Below are 15,057 nucleotides of genomic sequence, written 5' to 3'. Positions count from 1 at the left end.
AAGTCATCCCACTTCTCCTCGTGCTCCTAGTCAGACTCGGCGTCAGGGACGATCTCGTCGATGTCCTCCTCAGAACTAGTCCACTTGTACCCCTGCTTGGCCATCCATGCAGCCTCTAGCGTGATGACATCCTCAGAACCGCCAAAGACATCCTCTCCAAATAGCCTCATGACCTTCTTCTCGCGGCGGCGACTCTCCTTGTCTGCCACGTGAGTCTTGTACTATCCCTTTGCCTGCATGCAGAAGAGAGTCTTCATCTTGTCCTTTAACTTCTTGGCCCACGACGGCTCAGAGGAAGGAGTGGTAGACCTAGTAGCACGGTCCTCAGCAACATTCTCTGCACCAGCCTCCTGCTCACCAACAGCCCTCCTAGCAGTAGAAGCCTCAGCACGGGTAGTAGTGTTGGCCCAGTTGTGCTTGACGTGGAGACCGATGGACTCATGTCGAATCCAGTCTGGAGCAAGGAACTCATCACCAGGGTACATCTTCTCCCAAGTTGTGGAGAGCAACAGAAATAGGTACGGTCCATAGATAGGTACCTTGCGAGTGAACACCGCAAACTGAAGCTCACACCACATGATGTGTGAGACATCAAGTGGCTGAGTCTGAGACAAATGTGCCTCCGCACACAGGAGCAACATGTACACTAGATAGGAATGAACCTTGTCCTTGTCGCCAATGCATGGGAACAGAGTGTTGCGGAAGATGCGATGCATGATATCCAGAAAGGAGTTCAGCACCCAAGTTGACTTGCCATTGGGGAGCACCTTCTCAACAAGGAATGGCTGAAGTAGGTTCTTGTTAGCAGACTCAGAGTTGGCGTGGGGCCAAACACCAATGGGTGTGGAAAGCCCGTCATCAGGAATGTGAAGCAGATCCATGAACTCCTTCCATGTAGGAGACAATTGACGGCCGTTGGTCATCCAGGTCATCCTTCGCTCATCCCCGGGGTGAAAGTGAACTGAGGCAAAGAACTGACAAACAAGCTCAGGGTCATAGTCAAGGTGAAAGGAGACCGCAGGCTGAATAGCAAACTGCTTCACCAAGTCAATTGCGTCTCCAAAATAATCACGAAACTTGTCCTTCCTCATGTGATTCATGTCTAACCACTTGACATCCACGAAGGTATTCTGCTTGTTCTTGATCACATCCAGATATATGAGAGCATGTTGCTTGGTCCAGAACAACTCAGTGCTTCTGATGACAGCCCCAGGATTCACATAGGGGTTGATCTTCCAGCGTTCGACATACTCATTGAGGGAAATCTCGTCCATGCCCTTAGCAGGTTCCTTTTGCTTGCTGGCAGTGGTCTTGACATTGCGCTTGGGGGCATTGGAGCCCTCTGGTGCTTCATCTTGGGGATTGCGTAGACGCTTGGAGCCAGTGTCATGACTGGGATTGGAACGGCGAGAGCCACCACCTGAGACACAAAGCGCAAAACACATACGACAAGCAAGAAGGATCAATGCAAAGACCACAACAAAGCAAAAGAAACATGTAGGAAGCACACAAGATAATTGCCATGAGAGAGATTCGACCCCTATGGTAGTACTGCCAAGTGATGCGGTACTAAGATTGTAGTACTGCTCCTAGTCGCGGTAGTACCGTGTAAGGTCACGGTAGTACCGGGTCTAGGAGCGGTAGTAGGATCTTAGTGCCACAGCTAGCGCGGTAGTACCGCACCTGATGGGCGGTAGTACCGCATGAGCGGTAGTACCACACATGAGACACGGTTGTACCGCACCACGTCAGATCCGAACAAGTTCAAATCTGAGAAAGCCCGCGAAACCACGGCAGTACTACAGTTGGACAAATCTACCACATGACAACATATCAAGTATGATTCCTACGCAACACGACTCTCCTACATCCTACTCTTGCACAGATTTGGCCTAAAATCTCAAGAACAACAAGCATCTCCCCAAAAACCTAGAAGCGAGAGAACAACCAAGAAAGAGAGGGATTTGGGGAAAAACCTTGGTCCATGGCAAGAGGAAGTGGTGGGGAACAATCCCACCGGTCGGAATCCGATGAGATTGGCCGGAAACGGAGATCCGGCGAGGACCTCCGGCGCCGTTCTTGAGCAAGAGAGAGAGAGAGACGTGGGGAGAGAGGCAAGTGAATGGGTATGGGGAGTTGGAACTCCCCTTCCCGAGTCATAACCCCCACGCTCACTCGATGGCGCGGTAGTATCGTGCCTCATCGCGGTAGTACCGCTCGGCGGAAGTATCGCACCTGAGTGGTAGTACCGCGCTCCAGCGCGGTAGTACCGTGCCCTCTCAACGCGGTAGTACCGTGGGCTCAAGAGGTCTTTGCACAAAAACTCCGAGGCAACACGACACCACCAGACCATGTGACACACAAAGGCAGAAAGGCAAACGACAACACGAAACAACCATGAGACACCACCTCTCCAAAGAGAGGACGGTGGTCGTAGCCACCTATGTTTGAGTCAATTGGTATGGCACCGCGAAGAATTATCCTTGGGCCCATGACCAAAACTCGTCTTTGAAGCACAAGTACCATCAAACATGGCTAATGTGAAAGACTTGATCAATTTATGCATAATGGGGGGAGGGAGAGTTCATTGAGAGAACAACACTCCCCCTATGTCCGTGCCTACATATAAACAAGACAACAAGTTGAGTATGGTGGGGTGTGCAAGGGTTCAAGAAACATTGCTCGAATCAATGATATTTAGCTCATGCCTTAACACGCAAAATTTTGCTTCATCCAAGGGCTTCGTGAAAATATCTGCAAGGTTATCATGAGTGTTGACATAGTTGACATTGATCTCTCCTCTCCTAATGTGATCCTGGATGAAGTGATACCGAATCTCAATATGCTTCGTCTTGAAGTGTTGAACCGGGTTGAGAGAAATCTTGATGGCACTTTCATTGTCACACCAAAGAGGCACTTTGTCACAAATGACACCGTGATCCTTTAAAGTTTGCCTCATCCATAAGATCTGTGCACAACAACTACCGGCCGCTACATACTCCGTTTCGGTGGACGAGAGAGACACACAACTTTGCTTTTTGGAAGACCAACTTACCAACAAGCAACCAAGGAATTGGCACCCTCCAGAAGTGGACTTCCTATCCACTTTGTCTCCTGCCCAATCAAAATCCGAATACCCTACAAGCTTGAAGTTTGCTCCTCTTGGGTACCATAAGCCAAAGTTTGGGGTATGAGCCAAATATCGAAAGATTCGCTTGACCACCACATAGTGACTTTCCTTAGGTGCGGCTTGAAACCGTGCACAAATTCCCACACTCAACATGATATCCGGTCTAGATGCACAAAGGTAAAGCAAGGAGCCTATCATGGAGCGATATACCTTTTGATCCACCGCTTTACCATTGGGATCTATGTCAAGTTGGCACTTGGTGGGCATTGGAGTGGAAGACGGCTTGACATCACTTAGCTTGAATCTCTTGAGCATGTCTTGAGTGTATTTGGCTTGGTTGATGAAGGTTCCTTCTCTTCTTTGCTTCACTTCGAACCCTAGAAAGAACTTCAACTCTCCCATGGAAGACATCTCAAACTTTGAGGTCATGAGAGCGGCAAATTCCTCATTGAAAGCTTTCTTAGCGGAGCCAAAAATAATATCATCAACATATAATTGGCACACAAACAACTCCCCTTTGACCTTCTTAGTAAAAAGAGTGGGGTCGATTAGCCGAACTTCAAAACCACGATCTTGTGACAACTCGGTAAGGTGGTCATACCACGCACGTGGGGCTAGTTTAAGGCCATAGAGTGCCTTATCGAGTTGATACACATGATCAAGAAAGTAGGGATCCTCGAACCCGGGGGGTTGCTTGACATAAACCAATTCATCAATAGGACCATTAAGAAAAGCACTCTTCACATCAATTTGTTGTAACTTAAAGTTATGATGAGAAGCATATGCAATCAACATGCGAATGGATTCAAGACGAGTAACGGGAGCAAAGGTTTCACCGTAGTCGATACCCTCGACATGGGAGTAGCCTTGTGCTACCAAACGAGCCTTGTTGCGAATGATAATCCCATGGGCATCTTGCTTGTTCTTAAATATCCACTTGGTTCCAATGACATTGTGGTTCCCCGTCGGTCTTGGAACCAATCTCCACACTTTGTTGCGCTCGAAGTTGTTGAGTTCTTCATGCATGGCATTGAGCCAATCCGGATCTTCGAGCGCCTCATAGACCTTGTGAGGTTCGACACAAGAGACAAACGCGTGATGCTCACAATAGTTTGCTAATTGTCTATGAGTGCTTACCCCCTTTGTTAAGCTTCCAAGCACATTCGTCATGAGATGATCCTTGGTGGAGAGCTTGGAAGCAACCTTGGCGGCATGACGCTCCAATTCCTCCTCAGGGGTGAGACGAGGAGTGGTCACTTGATCATCTTGAGCGTCATCTTGAGCTTGTTCTTGTTCTTGAACTTGCTCGGAGGAGAGAACTTGACCTTGGGCATCACTTGGTGTGTCAACACCGTCTTGAGCATGATCTTGCCCTTGGTCATGTTCTTGATGATGAGGGCCTTCATGTTGTTCTTCGGAAGCGTGTGGGCCTTGGGTTGGTGATGGCTCCACTTGAGTGGAGCTTTGTCCTTCTCCTTAGGCCACAAGGGCTTCCTCAATGGGTAGGATAAAACCCACACCCATTCTTCTTATGGCTTGAGGAGGAATTTCATCACCTACATCACAAGTGCCACTTTTCTCCACTTGGGAGCCGTTATTCTCATCAAACTCCACGTTACACGTCTCCTCAATAAATCCTGCAGATTTATTGAGGACACGGTAAGCATGAGAGTTTGTAGCATAACCATCAAATATGCCCTCGTAAGCTCTAGCCTCAAATTTAGACAACCGAACACCTTTCTTGAGAATGAAACACTTACACCCGAACACCCGAGAGTACTTGAGGTTGGGCTTGTTACCAGTGAGTATCTCATATGGAGTCTTGTTCAAGCCTTTGCGGAGGTAGAGCCGATTGGATGCATGACATGTGGTGTTGATGGCTTTGGCCCAAAAGTTGTGTGTAGACTTGAACTCCGCCATCATGGTCCTTGCCGCATCCATAAATGTCCGGTTCTTCCTCTCCGCAACACCGTTTTTGTTGAGGGGTGTAAGGTGCGGAATATTGATGCTTGATCCCCTCATCACTAAGAAACTCATCCAAGGTGTAATTCTTGAACTCGGTGCCGTTGTCACTTCTTATTGTCAAGATCTTTGCATTGTGTTGACATTGTGCTTCATTTGCAAAGTCAATGACGGTTTGTTGGGTCTCGCTCTTCCTCTTGAAGAAATACACCCAAGTGTATCTTGAGTAGTCATCCACAATCACCAAGCAATACTTCCTACCCCCAAGACTATCGACGGATGGAGGCCCAAAGAGATCCAAGTGAAGGAGCTCCAAAGGCCTCTTTGAGTAAATGATAGTCGTGGGAGGGTGAGCCTTCTCATGTAACATTCCTTCGATACAAGCATTGCAAGCACGATCTTTAGCAAAACTAACATTCGTTAGTCCACGGACATGGTCCCCCTTGAGAAGACTTTGCAAAGATCTCATATTGACATGGGCTAAATGGCGATGGCAAATCTATCCCACATCAACTTTAGCCATTAGGCATGTCGCTGTCTTAGTGGGTCGCTTCGAAAAGTTAATCACATATAGACCGTTCTCGACATGCCCAACAAAGGCTACTTTAAGAGTCTTGCTCCACAAGAGGGCCACGGTATCGATATCAAAGAAAGTGGCAAAGCCCATGATTGCAAGTTGACGAACGGAAAGTAAATTGTATGCAAGGGACTCAACAAGCATGATCTTCTCGATCATGAGATCATGAGAGATGACTACCTTGCCAAGTCCCAATACCTTAGAAGATGAGGCGTCACCCCACTCGACATTGGTGGGCATAGATGGAATCTTGTGCACGTCCACCACCAAGTCCTTGCTTCCGGTCATATGATTTGTAGCTCCGCTATCGAGCAACCATGATCCCCCACCGGAAGCAAACACCTACAAGAGATCAATGCTTGGTTTTAGGCAATGTTGGGGATATCGCTTATCGTGAACTTATCAGTCGACCCATGATAAGGGGTAAATCGGCCAGTTTATCGGCATATCGGCCGATTTATCGCCATATCGGCTGATTTATCGGATGATTTATCTTATCGGTCAGACAAGGTAAGCGATAAATAGGTCGATTTATCGGAATATCGGAAGATATCTTGAACAGTGGTTTTAGGTACCCATTTTGTAATGGGTCCTTTGATGTTAGTAACAAGGGTCTTTGGAGCCCCAATAGACCATTCAATGTACTCATGAGGAGAACCAACGAATTTGGCATAAACATGCCCGTCACTAGCACGACATAACATATAAGAAGGATTAAAGTCGCCAGCTTTGATGGGAGGAGTGGCATTGCCCTTCTTGACACCGCCACCCTTCGCATTGTTCTTCTTCTCCTTGGAAGCACTCTCTCCCTCCTTCACAAAGGTTTGCATGAGAGGAGGAGGTCGTTTGGTCTTGTCATTCTTCTTCTTGTTCTTGGACTCGGGCACGTACCCAACCCCTTCCTTGGCCACAACTCCCTTTTGGTTGATCAAGAGGTCGTTGAGGTTCTTCTTGCGTTGTATGCAAGTCGCAAGACCTCTCTCAAGTTTCACCTTTAGCTTAGCGTTCTCCTCAACAAGATGCACATGCTCACAACACGGGTTAGTAGCATTTGCATTATCAATTAACATCATAAGAGGAAAAGTGGCTTTTTCCTTGGTTAGCTTTACTTGAAGTTGATCATGAGACTCTTTGAGGCTAGCATGAGCACCCTTCAAGACCTTGTGAGCCTTGTCAAGTAGATCAAACTCCTCCTTGAGTCTAGCAAGATCAACCTCAAGTTTGGCCTTCTCGGAGTTTAGCACACAAGAGACAATGAGAACATGATCAAAATCTTTCTTTAACTTAGCATGATCAATGTTGTGTGACTCCTCAAGAGCCAAACGAAGACCACACTCTTCCTCAAGAGCATTGGAAAGATCCGAGATCTCATCGGCATAGTCATGACTATGCCCTTCCATCTTAGAGATGGTATCTTCGTGAGTCTCGATCATGTCATTGGCTTCACCAAGTTGTTCCAAGAGAGCAACAAAATGCTTCTTGGATTTACCCTTGATCTTGGCCATAAAGGCCTCAAACTCATTCACCTCCACATCAGCTTCCTCATGTTCATCAATACTATCCGTCGAAGAAGGATGATTAATGATAGTAGTTTTGATGTTGGAGGTTACCTTGTTGTGGCTTTAGCCATGAGGCACTTGGTGTTGATGCTCTCATTGGGTGAGTCGAAGAGAGACACCCGTGGAGTCGTTGCAATGGCAACTGAGGCCATGGCAACCAACTCATCATCTTCATCCTCGTCATCATCCTCATTGTACTCATCTTGTACCACAAATACCTTGGGAGGAGTCTTCTTGGTGAAGTTGCTCTTGTTGGGGAATGACTTGGCCTTGTCTTTTCGGATGAGCTTTCCACCATTGTCTTCCATCTTCTCATACAGGCACTCCACAACAAAATGACTCACATTTCCACAATTGTAGCAAGTCCTTACACGTTGCTTGCTCTTCATGCCGCTTGAGTTGTTTTTGTTAAAGTTTGGCCTTGAGTTTTTCTTGCTCCAAAATTGCCTCGAAGCAAATGTCATGTGTTCATGATATGCATACTTTGTATCTTCGGGGTTGCTCTCCTCTTCTTCTTCTTCTTCTTCTTCTTCTTATTCAACGAAGACCTTGGCCTTCAAAGCAAGGTTGGGCTTCTTTGCCCTTTGAGAACGAAGCACCGCATTGTCGGCGGTCTTATCCAAGATGTTCATGGCCACAAACTCATACAAAACCTCGCTTGAGGTCAAAGTGTGGAAATCCGGCCTTTGACGAATGACGGAGGACATGGCCTTGTGGTAAGGCATCATTGCCTTGAGGAATTTGCGCTTGATCCAATTGTCATCCGTGTCCTTGCTCCCGTGATCTCGGAGTGAGACCGCGAGTTTGGTTACTCTCAGATAAAGCTCACGAGGTTCTTCATCTTCTTTCATTGCAAACTCGTCGGCTTCATCTTGCACCACTTCATAGTTGGAGCGTTGAATGCTTGCGCTTCCCTGGTAGAGCGAGACAACACAAAGCCATGCGTCTTTGGCCAAGGAGAAGGGCCGAAGATGAGGTAGATCTTTGGGTGGAATTGCATCTTGAATGATGAAGAGAACATTCTCATTGAATTGTTTATCCGCGGCTTCTCGAGGAGTGAAGTTGCTTGGATCATGCGGATGAAAACCTTCTTCGATGATTCTCCAAAGATTAGTGTTCACATGATTTAAATGACGCTTAAAGCGGTAAACCCAAGAATCAAAGTCCTCATTTTTTTACAATCTTAGGGGGAGGACCGGCATGATTCAAATGAGTGGAAGGAACTAGTCCACCATAAACAAGTGGAGGTTCCACATGAGCAAAGATGCCAGTGCCATGTTTACCACTAGAAGAAGGAGCCTTTTCACTACTAGCTTCCCCCTTGTCGAAGATAGCATCCGTCACCTTGTCGGTGGGATCACCCACTTTTAATGGTGCGGTGGATAGTTTAAGCCCTTCAAGGAATTTAGTAAACATGCTTTCAACCTCGGTCGTCATGGAGGTTTTCAATGTCTCCAAGGCCACATTGAACTCCTCACGAGAGACCGACGTTCCCCCATCGCCCGTAGACGAGATTGGATTCACACCGGAGTGTTCCTCCACACCGTCTACGGTACCAACCATACTCTTCGGACGGCAAAGTCCTTAATAAAGAGAAGAGGCTCTGATACCAATTGAAAGGATCGATATGGTTGACTAGAGGGGGGGTGAATAGGCAACTAACAATTTTTAGCTTTTATTTCATAATTTAGACTTTGCATCAAAGTAGGTTGTCTAGATATGCAACTCGGTGAGCAACCTATATGATGCAACAAGGATAGGAACACAAGCAAGCAAGAGATATAACACAAATAAGCTTGCACAAGTAAAGGCACGAGGTAACCAAGAGTGGAGCCAGTGGAGACGAGGATGTGTTACCGAAGTTCCTTCCCTTTGAGGGGAAGTACGTCTCCGTTGGAGCGGTGTGGAGGCACGATGCTCCCCAAGAAGCCACTAGCGCCACCGTATTCTCCTCATGCCCTCACACAATGCGAGATGCCATGATTCCACTATTGGTGCCCTTGGAGGCGGCAACCGAACCTTTACAAACAAGGCTGGGGCAATCTCCACAACTCAATTGGAGGCTCCCAACGACACCGCGAAGCTTCACCACAATGGACTATGGCTCCGCGGTGACCTCAACCGTCAAGGATGCTAAAACACCCAAGAGTAACAAGATCCGCAAGGGATTAGTGGGGGGAATCAAATTTCTCTTGGTGGAAGTGTGGATCAAGGCCTTCTCAACCACTCCCGAGCAAACCAACAAGTTTGATTGGCTAGGGAGTGAGATCGGGCGAAAATGAAGATTAGAGCAACAATGGAGCTTAGGGTTAGAAGAGATGAGTCAACGGGGAAGAAGGGGACCCCTTTTATAGTGTGTGACAAAGATCCAACCGTTATCCACCTACCAGCCCGCGGCCAGCGGTACTACCGCAGGGCCACGCGGTACTACCGCTTGCTGCCAAGCGGTACTACCGCAACGACACGTGGTACAACCGTACGGGCCCGCGGTACTGCCGCAGCACCAGCAACAGCTAGGGAAGACCTGCAGCACAAGTGCTGAGGGTGGTACTTCCGTGAGCGCGGTACTACTGCTCCCCCTTGCGGTACTACCGCAAAGGCAGGAATCCCCTAGCCAGGGAATAAGGAATCATCCGTGCCTACTTCCGCTAAAAAACGGAAGAAGCAAAAACTCGACACAGTACTACCGCAGAGGGGCGGTACTACTGCCTGACAGCTGAGCACGGTACTACTGTGGAAGGGTTGCGGTACTACCGTGGTAGGCGCGGATGTAAAAAATTACATCCGCCCCTACTACCACGAGGGAGCGGTACTAGCCTGGTGGGCCATAGTAGTGCAGCTCCAGGGAAGCGGTACTACTATGGGCACCTGCGGTACTACCGCGCCGCAGCACGGTACTATCACTGGTGCCTACGGTACTACCGCTCACCTGGGAGAAGTACTACCGCGAGCCAACACAGCAGCCAGAAACAAGGGGGCGAGAAAACAATGGAGGATGCTCCAAGGGAAAGGAGGGGACTAGAAAGAGACGTGTACGTGATGATTCCACCCAAACCTTTCCGACGCGGACCCCCTCTTGATAGTACGGCTTTCCTACGACTCAAATCCACCAAAAAGAAACGTAGAAAAGACGCTGTCTTCAACAGTCTTCGAGGGGCACCAAACCGTCTAGTGCCTAGCGATGAAACGTCTGGGAAACTCAAGGCACACGATTAGTCCGCAAACACATTGTCATCAATCACGAAAACACCTTAGGGATAAATATGCCCTTACAACTATGATTGACCAACCTATTAGACGACATAGATGGAACAAATGAAGACTTTTTCAGATAATCTTGTGAGAAATGTTATATTTTCAAGATACTAACAAATAACTCTAATTTATGATAAGAAAAAAATATCGAGGAAGCCAAGGAGTAAGTGCAAACCTTATTAAGAACATAAACATTAAGACAATATGACCATGTGTCTAGGGATCCATCCATGCATAACAAAGAACCATGTTTTTGCGATTTTATCCCACATCATGTCTTCACACAAAGCAACATAGAACCATGAATTATCTGAACTCAGAGCAACATAGTGGGATGGGTATTGAAGTTGGCCCTCATTATCAAATTTCCTATTTACTGGACCGACAAAATCATCTTCCAGTTGCAATAGTTGATTTTCATAAGGACGCATGAGAAGGACACTAGGACAATAATCACAAAAACAAAGCGATCAAATAGAACTCATGTAATTCAAATCTTGGGGCACACCAAACAAATTTTAGATATAGAAACAACAAAGAAAGGAAACTACCCTGGTTCACACTTTCATACTTTCCAGTATCCGATAATTAATGCTTAAAGTCGTTTGACAAGAATGTGAATAATAAGAGATGTACCCAATCTCAGAAGTAAAACCATATATCTTTTCCCTCTGCAATTCTCATGCAACAATGTGAAACTCTTCCAATAAAAACAACATGAATTGTCTGGTGAACTGAATCTTTACCTTTATAAAGCAAGCACATGAAAGGAAGGTGACCACTTCCAAACTCTTCTAATCTAGTTATCCATGTAGCCATTCTCTCTAGTTTTTTTTGACACTGCCATTCTCGCTAGTTTTATCCTCTCTTTCAGCTCATTTCTTATCTTCTTCTCTTCCCGAAGAATAGTTGTGTATCACATATAAGGTTTAATAATACATGTTCTTTACTGTTATAGTGAATACACAAATCCGTAAAAACCCTGCATGCACCGGAGCGTTATGCCTAATTTAGTTAACTAAAGTGAAGTGAACACAGAGGGCTGGGGATGAATTATACTAAGTTGACAGACTAACATAGACATAAAGTAGGACCTTACTTGTTGCCTCTGATCTTGAACCAGGTCTGCTAGTGGGAGTAGAAAATGTCGCCGTTGCAGGAGCAGCAGAGCGTGGGACTTGGATTACTAAGTCAATCATCAAAATCACAAAAAATCTTTCAATAAATATTATCAATTTGGTCTACAACAGGATGAGTGGAGAATAAAAGAGCAAAAGAATCCATATCACCTGACGGTTTCAAGGACGTCCATGCAGACTTGGTGGCGCCCTTGTGCAGATCTTCATTCCAAGTCAGCTGTGCTAGATGGTTGGTGCCTTTGTAGCCGATCCGCCAGACGCCTCCCAACGTCAGCGGCAGCGGCAACATTACCACTGGTCGAGATCATTGGCATAGGCGGGGATGACGTGGTCAAGCTGCGCAGTGCGCGCCGCTTTCCCGGTGTCCTCCTCCTTTCCCAACGCCCTCGCCCAACCACCAAACCAAACGGCGCCGCCGTCACCATGCCAAGCCGTGACGCCATCCATGAGACCACTTGTCGTGACAACCCTACAAACAAAGAGAGGAGGGGGGTGCGTGTCGTGGGAGAAAACGTAGGCCTAGTTTGGGAGCACAATATTTCTAAAACCAAAGTAATCCAAAAGTATGGTATTGTAATGCCTAGGCAATGTATACCTCGGTTTCTAAAGCTGCGGTTTTCCTCTGCTTTAGCAAAACTACAGAGTGTTTGGCTAGCACAGTCTTTCTAAGACCAGCTAGGCATGAGTGTTTCTCGGTTTAGAAAAGAGATCCGGACCTCCTTTTAGATACTAAAAAAACCCTCAGTTTTGAAGATACTACGGTCTTGTAAACTAAACTAAAGTATTTGTTAAAGCCAAACAAATCAAAGTCTTTTAAACAATGGTTTTTTAAGAAAACCATGATATTCTCCTAAAACTTCAAAACCGTATAAGGACAGGTGGACAATGCCCAGTGACATCCTCTCTTGCTGGTGTTAATAACCCACTTCTCCTGTTTACGGAGCGGCTCATTTCCTTCGACTAGCCACGATGGAGAGTAACATACATTAGTAACATACACGTATTCCTAGACTATGTTACTACCTTCATAATGGGTAGTAACATAAGTGTGGTAACATGCATAGCTTTATTTATTAGGTTATAGACTCACATTGCATTGGGACATGTGATGTTACAGTAACTAGCTAAGTTACTACTACTACCTCTCTCCTCATTAACTCATTGCCACATAAGCAAATTTGCTGAGTTGGACTCGATGTTACTGTTGAAGTTACTCCCACTGTGGCTAGTCTTCTAGATCAGACGGAGTTGGTTGGTTCGGCAGCGGACGTGAGGTAACCCCCGTCCAACCACCGTATCTATGGCCGCCAACGGCCAGCCGGCGGCGGCGGCCGCCACCATCGACGACCTCCCTGAAAACCTGCTGCTCGATATCTTCCTCCGCCTTCCCTCCCTCTCGGACCTCGTCCGCGCCGCCTGCACCTGCCTGCCCTGGCGCAACCTGGTGACCAATTTCCCCCCTTCCGTCGTCAATTCATCGACCTCCACCCGGCGCCCCTCCTCGGCCTCTTCTTCGGCACACCATTTCCAAATGTCCCTCACAATGACTTCCAGTGTATCCCGGCCTTCGCCCCCGCCCGCCGGAATGATCCGGAGCTCGTGGCCGCCATCTTGAGCGGTGACTTTTTCCTCACCACCCTCCAGGCGCGCGATGGCCCGGAAGCTTACTGGATCGTCTACGATGCCCATGGCGGTTACCTTCTCCTCAAGAAACTGGGCGAGCTATTGCTCGCGCTGCTAAACCCCTTGGCACGGTGGTGCGAACGGTTCTTTGATCTGAGTGACGCCCACATCTTCGACGACGACGACGACCGCGAAGGCAATGGTCAATTCCTTCACGCCGGCCTGATTTGCGATGACGAAAACCCCGAGAGCTTTCGCATCTTCTGTCTTGTTGCCCATGGAAAGTTCAGGTTGCGGGCTGCGGTCTTCTCCTCATTCTTGGGAATAGGCGGCGATTGGTTCCTCTCCCCATGGTTGGATGTCCCGCACGCCGACCCGGAAGGCGGCCAAGGTGATCTTTTGCCTGAGAGCGGCATGCGAGTGGGTAATTTCATCTACTAGCCATATCGGAATCGTGCGTATGTGGTTGTCTTGGACCCCGACCCAAACAACCCACGATTGTTTGTTGAGATGATCCCACCTCTCCTGAATCTGGATGGTTTTCCCAGCTCGATCCTTGGCCAAATTAACGGCGTTAACATGTGCATTGCTTATTCAAAAGGATTCAACATCGGTTTCATGCTGCGTCAAGAAGATGGCCTTGATGCTGGGGCATGGGTTACCATCAGGGTATTCAACCTGACTGATGAAGTTCGACGGAAGCTTGGGTACTTAACCAATGGGCTGGAAATTGTGGCAATGCAGGGTAGCATAGTGTACTTCACAACATCACAGATGTTCCATCCGCTCGAGTACACTTGTTGGTTCGCTTGTCTGTGCTTGGAGAGTCGCAGCCTGGAGTGGTTGTTTCTGTGGACGTATTATGGTCTCTTCCAACCATACCACCATTCATCATGGAGTATTTTTCTGTTACGAGAGAATGAAAGATTTTATCCCTTCATATGAGGAATGATGACAACCAGAGAAGGATATTCTGTGAAAAGCATTGCTTTGTTCTCCTACTGAATCAAAACATCCAGCTACCATCCAGAACTGATCTCTTCTTTGGACCTGCATTATGCCGAAGGTCCTGACGAAGTTCCTTGATATTCAGGATTCAATGACAAGTCAATCCTGTATTTTGATCTTTTATGGTAATTCTTGTTGTCTTCTGTTACCAAACTTACCATTTATATTCGTGGTGAATTACTTCATCTGTTCCTTTACATTTAGGATTCTGTGACAAGTCCATCCAGTATTTTGATGGTTTATGGTAATTGTGTTGTCTTCTGGTACCAAACTTACCATTTACATTGTGGGTGAATTACTTATCTGTTACTTGGGTTCGCTACTGTCTCTTCTCGGTGTTGGGGCAAGGCATCAGGACATTGGAGCCTCTTTTTGTTCTGTCTGCAAGATCAGTATTCTCAACAAGTTGTAGCCTGTTTACCAATTATGAAAAAAATCATCTGTGCTATTTTTGGCACATCTGTAGAAGTCCCTGCTATCTCTATGATATGTTGTTCACAGAATGATGGTGTGTTCTATATAATTTGTTTGCATGAGTGATTTTTCTTTTGGAATGCTTTACTTAAGCAAGTTATTTCTTATATATTTGCAGTGTTTCTTGCACTGTATTGATAGGTTGGCTAGTTATCTTGTTCTCTTTGTAAATTTACACATCTCTTCAGGAATTTGTGTCAAAAGCTGAAACAGGCAAACAAGGTTGTCAATGTTAAGGCATGCATATTGGCCATGTTATAGCAAAGTTCAGGGATAAATGACATGTACTTATAATTTTGGATGGAGTATAACACAGGGCTCATATATCAT

General features: G+C 46.8%; 1 protein-coding gene across 1 annotated transcript in view; it reads left to right on the top strand.

The window, feature by feature from the left end:
• LOC123056879 (uncharacterized) overlaps positions 1-14,456 on the top strand; it is a 62,042-nt gene extending 47,586 nt beyond the window's left edge. The window contains exon 2 of the mRNA XM_044480118.1: positions 12,980-14,456. Coding sequence (XP_044336053.1) covers positions 12,980-13,686 — 707 coding nt within the window. The 3' untranslated portion in view covers positions 13,687-14,456. The remainder of the gene's footprint in view (positions 1-12,979) is intronic.
• The last annotated feature ends 601 nt before the right edge of the window (positions 14,457-15,057 follow it).

The sequence above is a fragment of the Triticum aestivum genome, chromosome 3A (assembly GCF_018294505.1).
Source record: "Triticum aestivum cultivar Chinese Spring chromosome 3A, IWGSC CS RefSeq v2.1, whole genome shotgun sequence".
Lineage (NCBI taxonomy): Eukaryota > Viridiplantae > Streptophyta > Magnoliopsida > Poales > Poaceae > Triticum > Triticum aestivum.
This window is presented reverse-complemented; position numbering and strand designations above follow the sequence as displayed.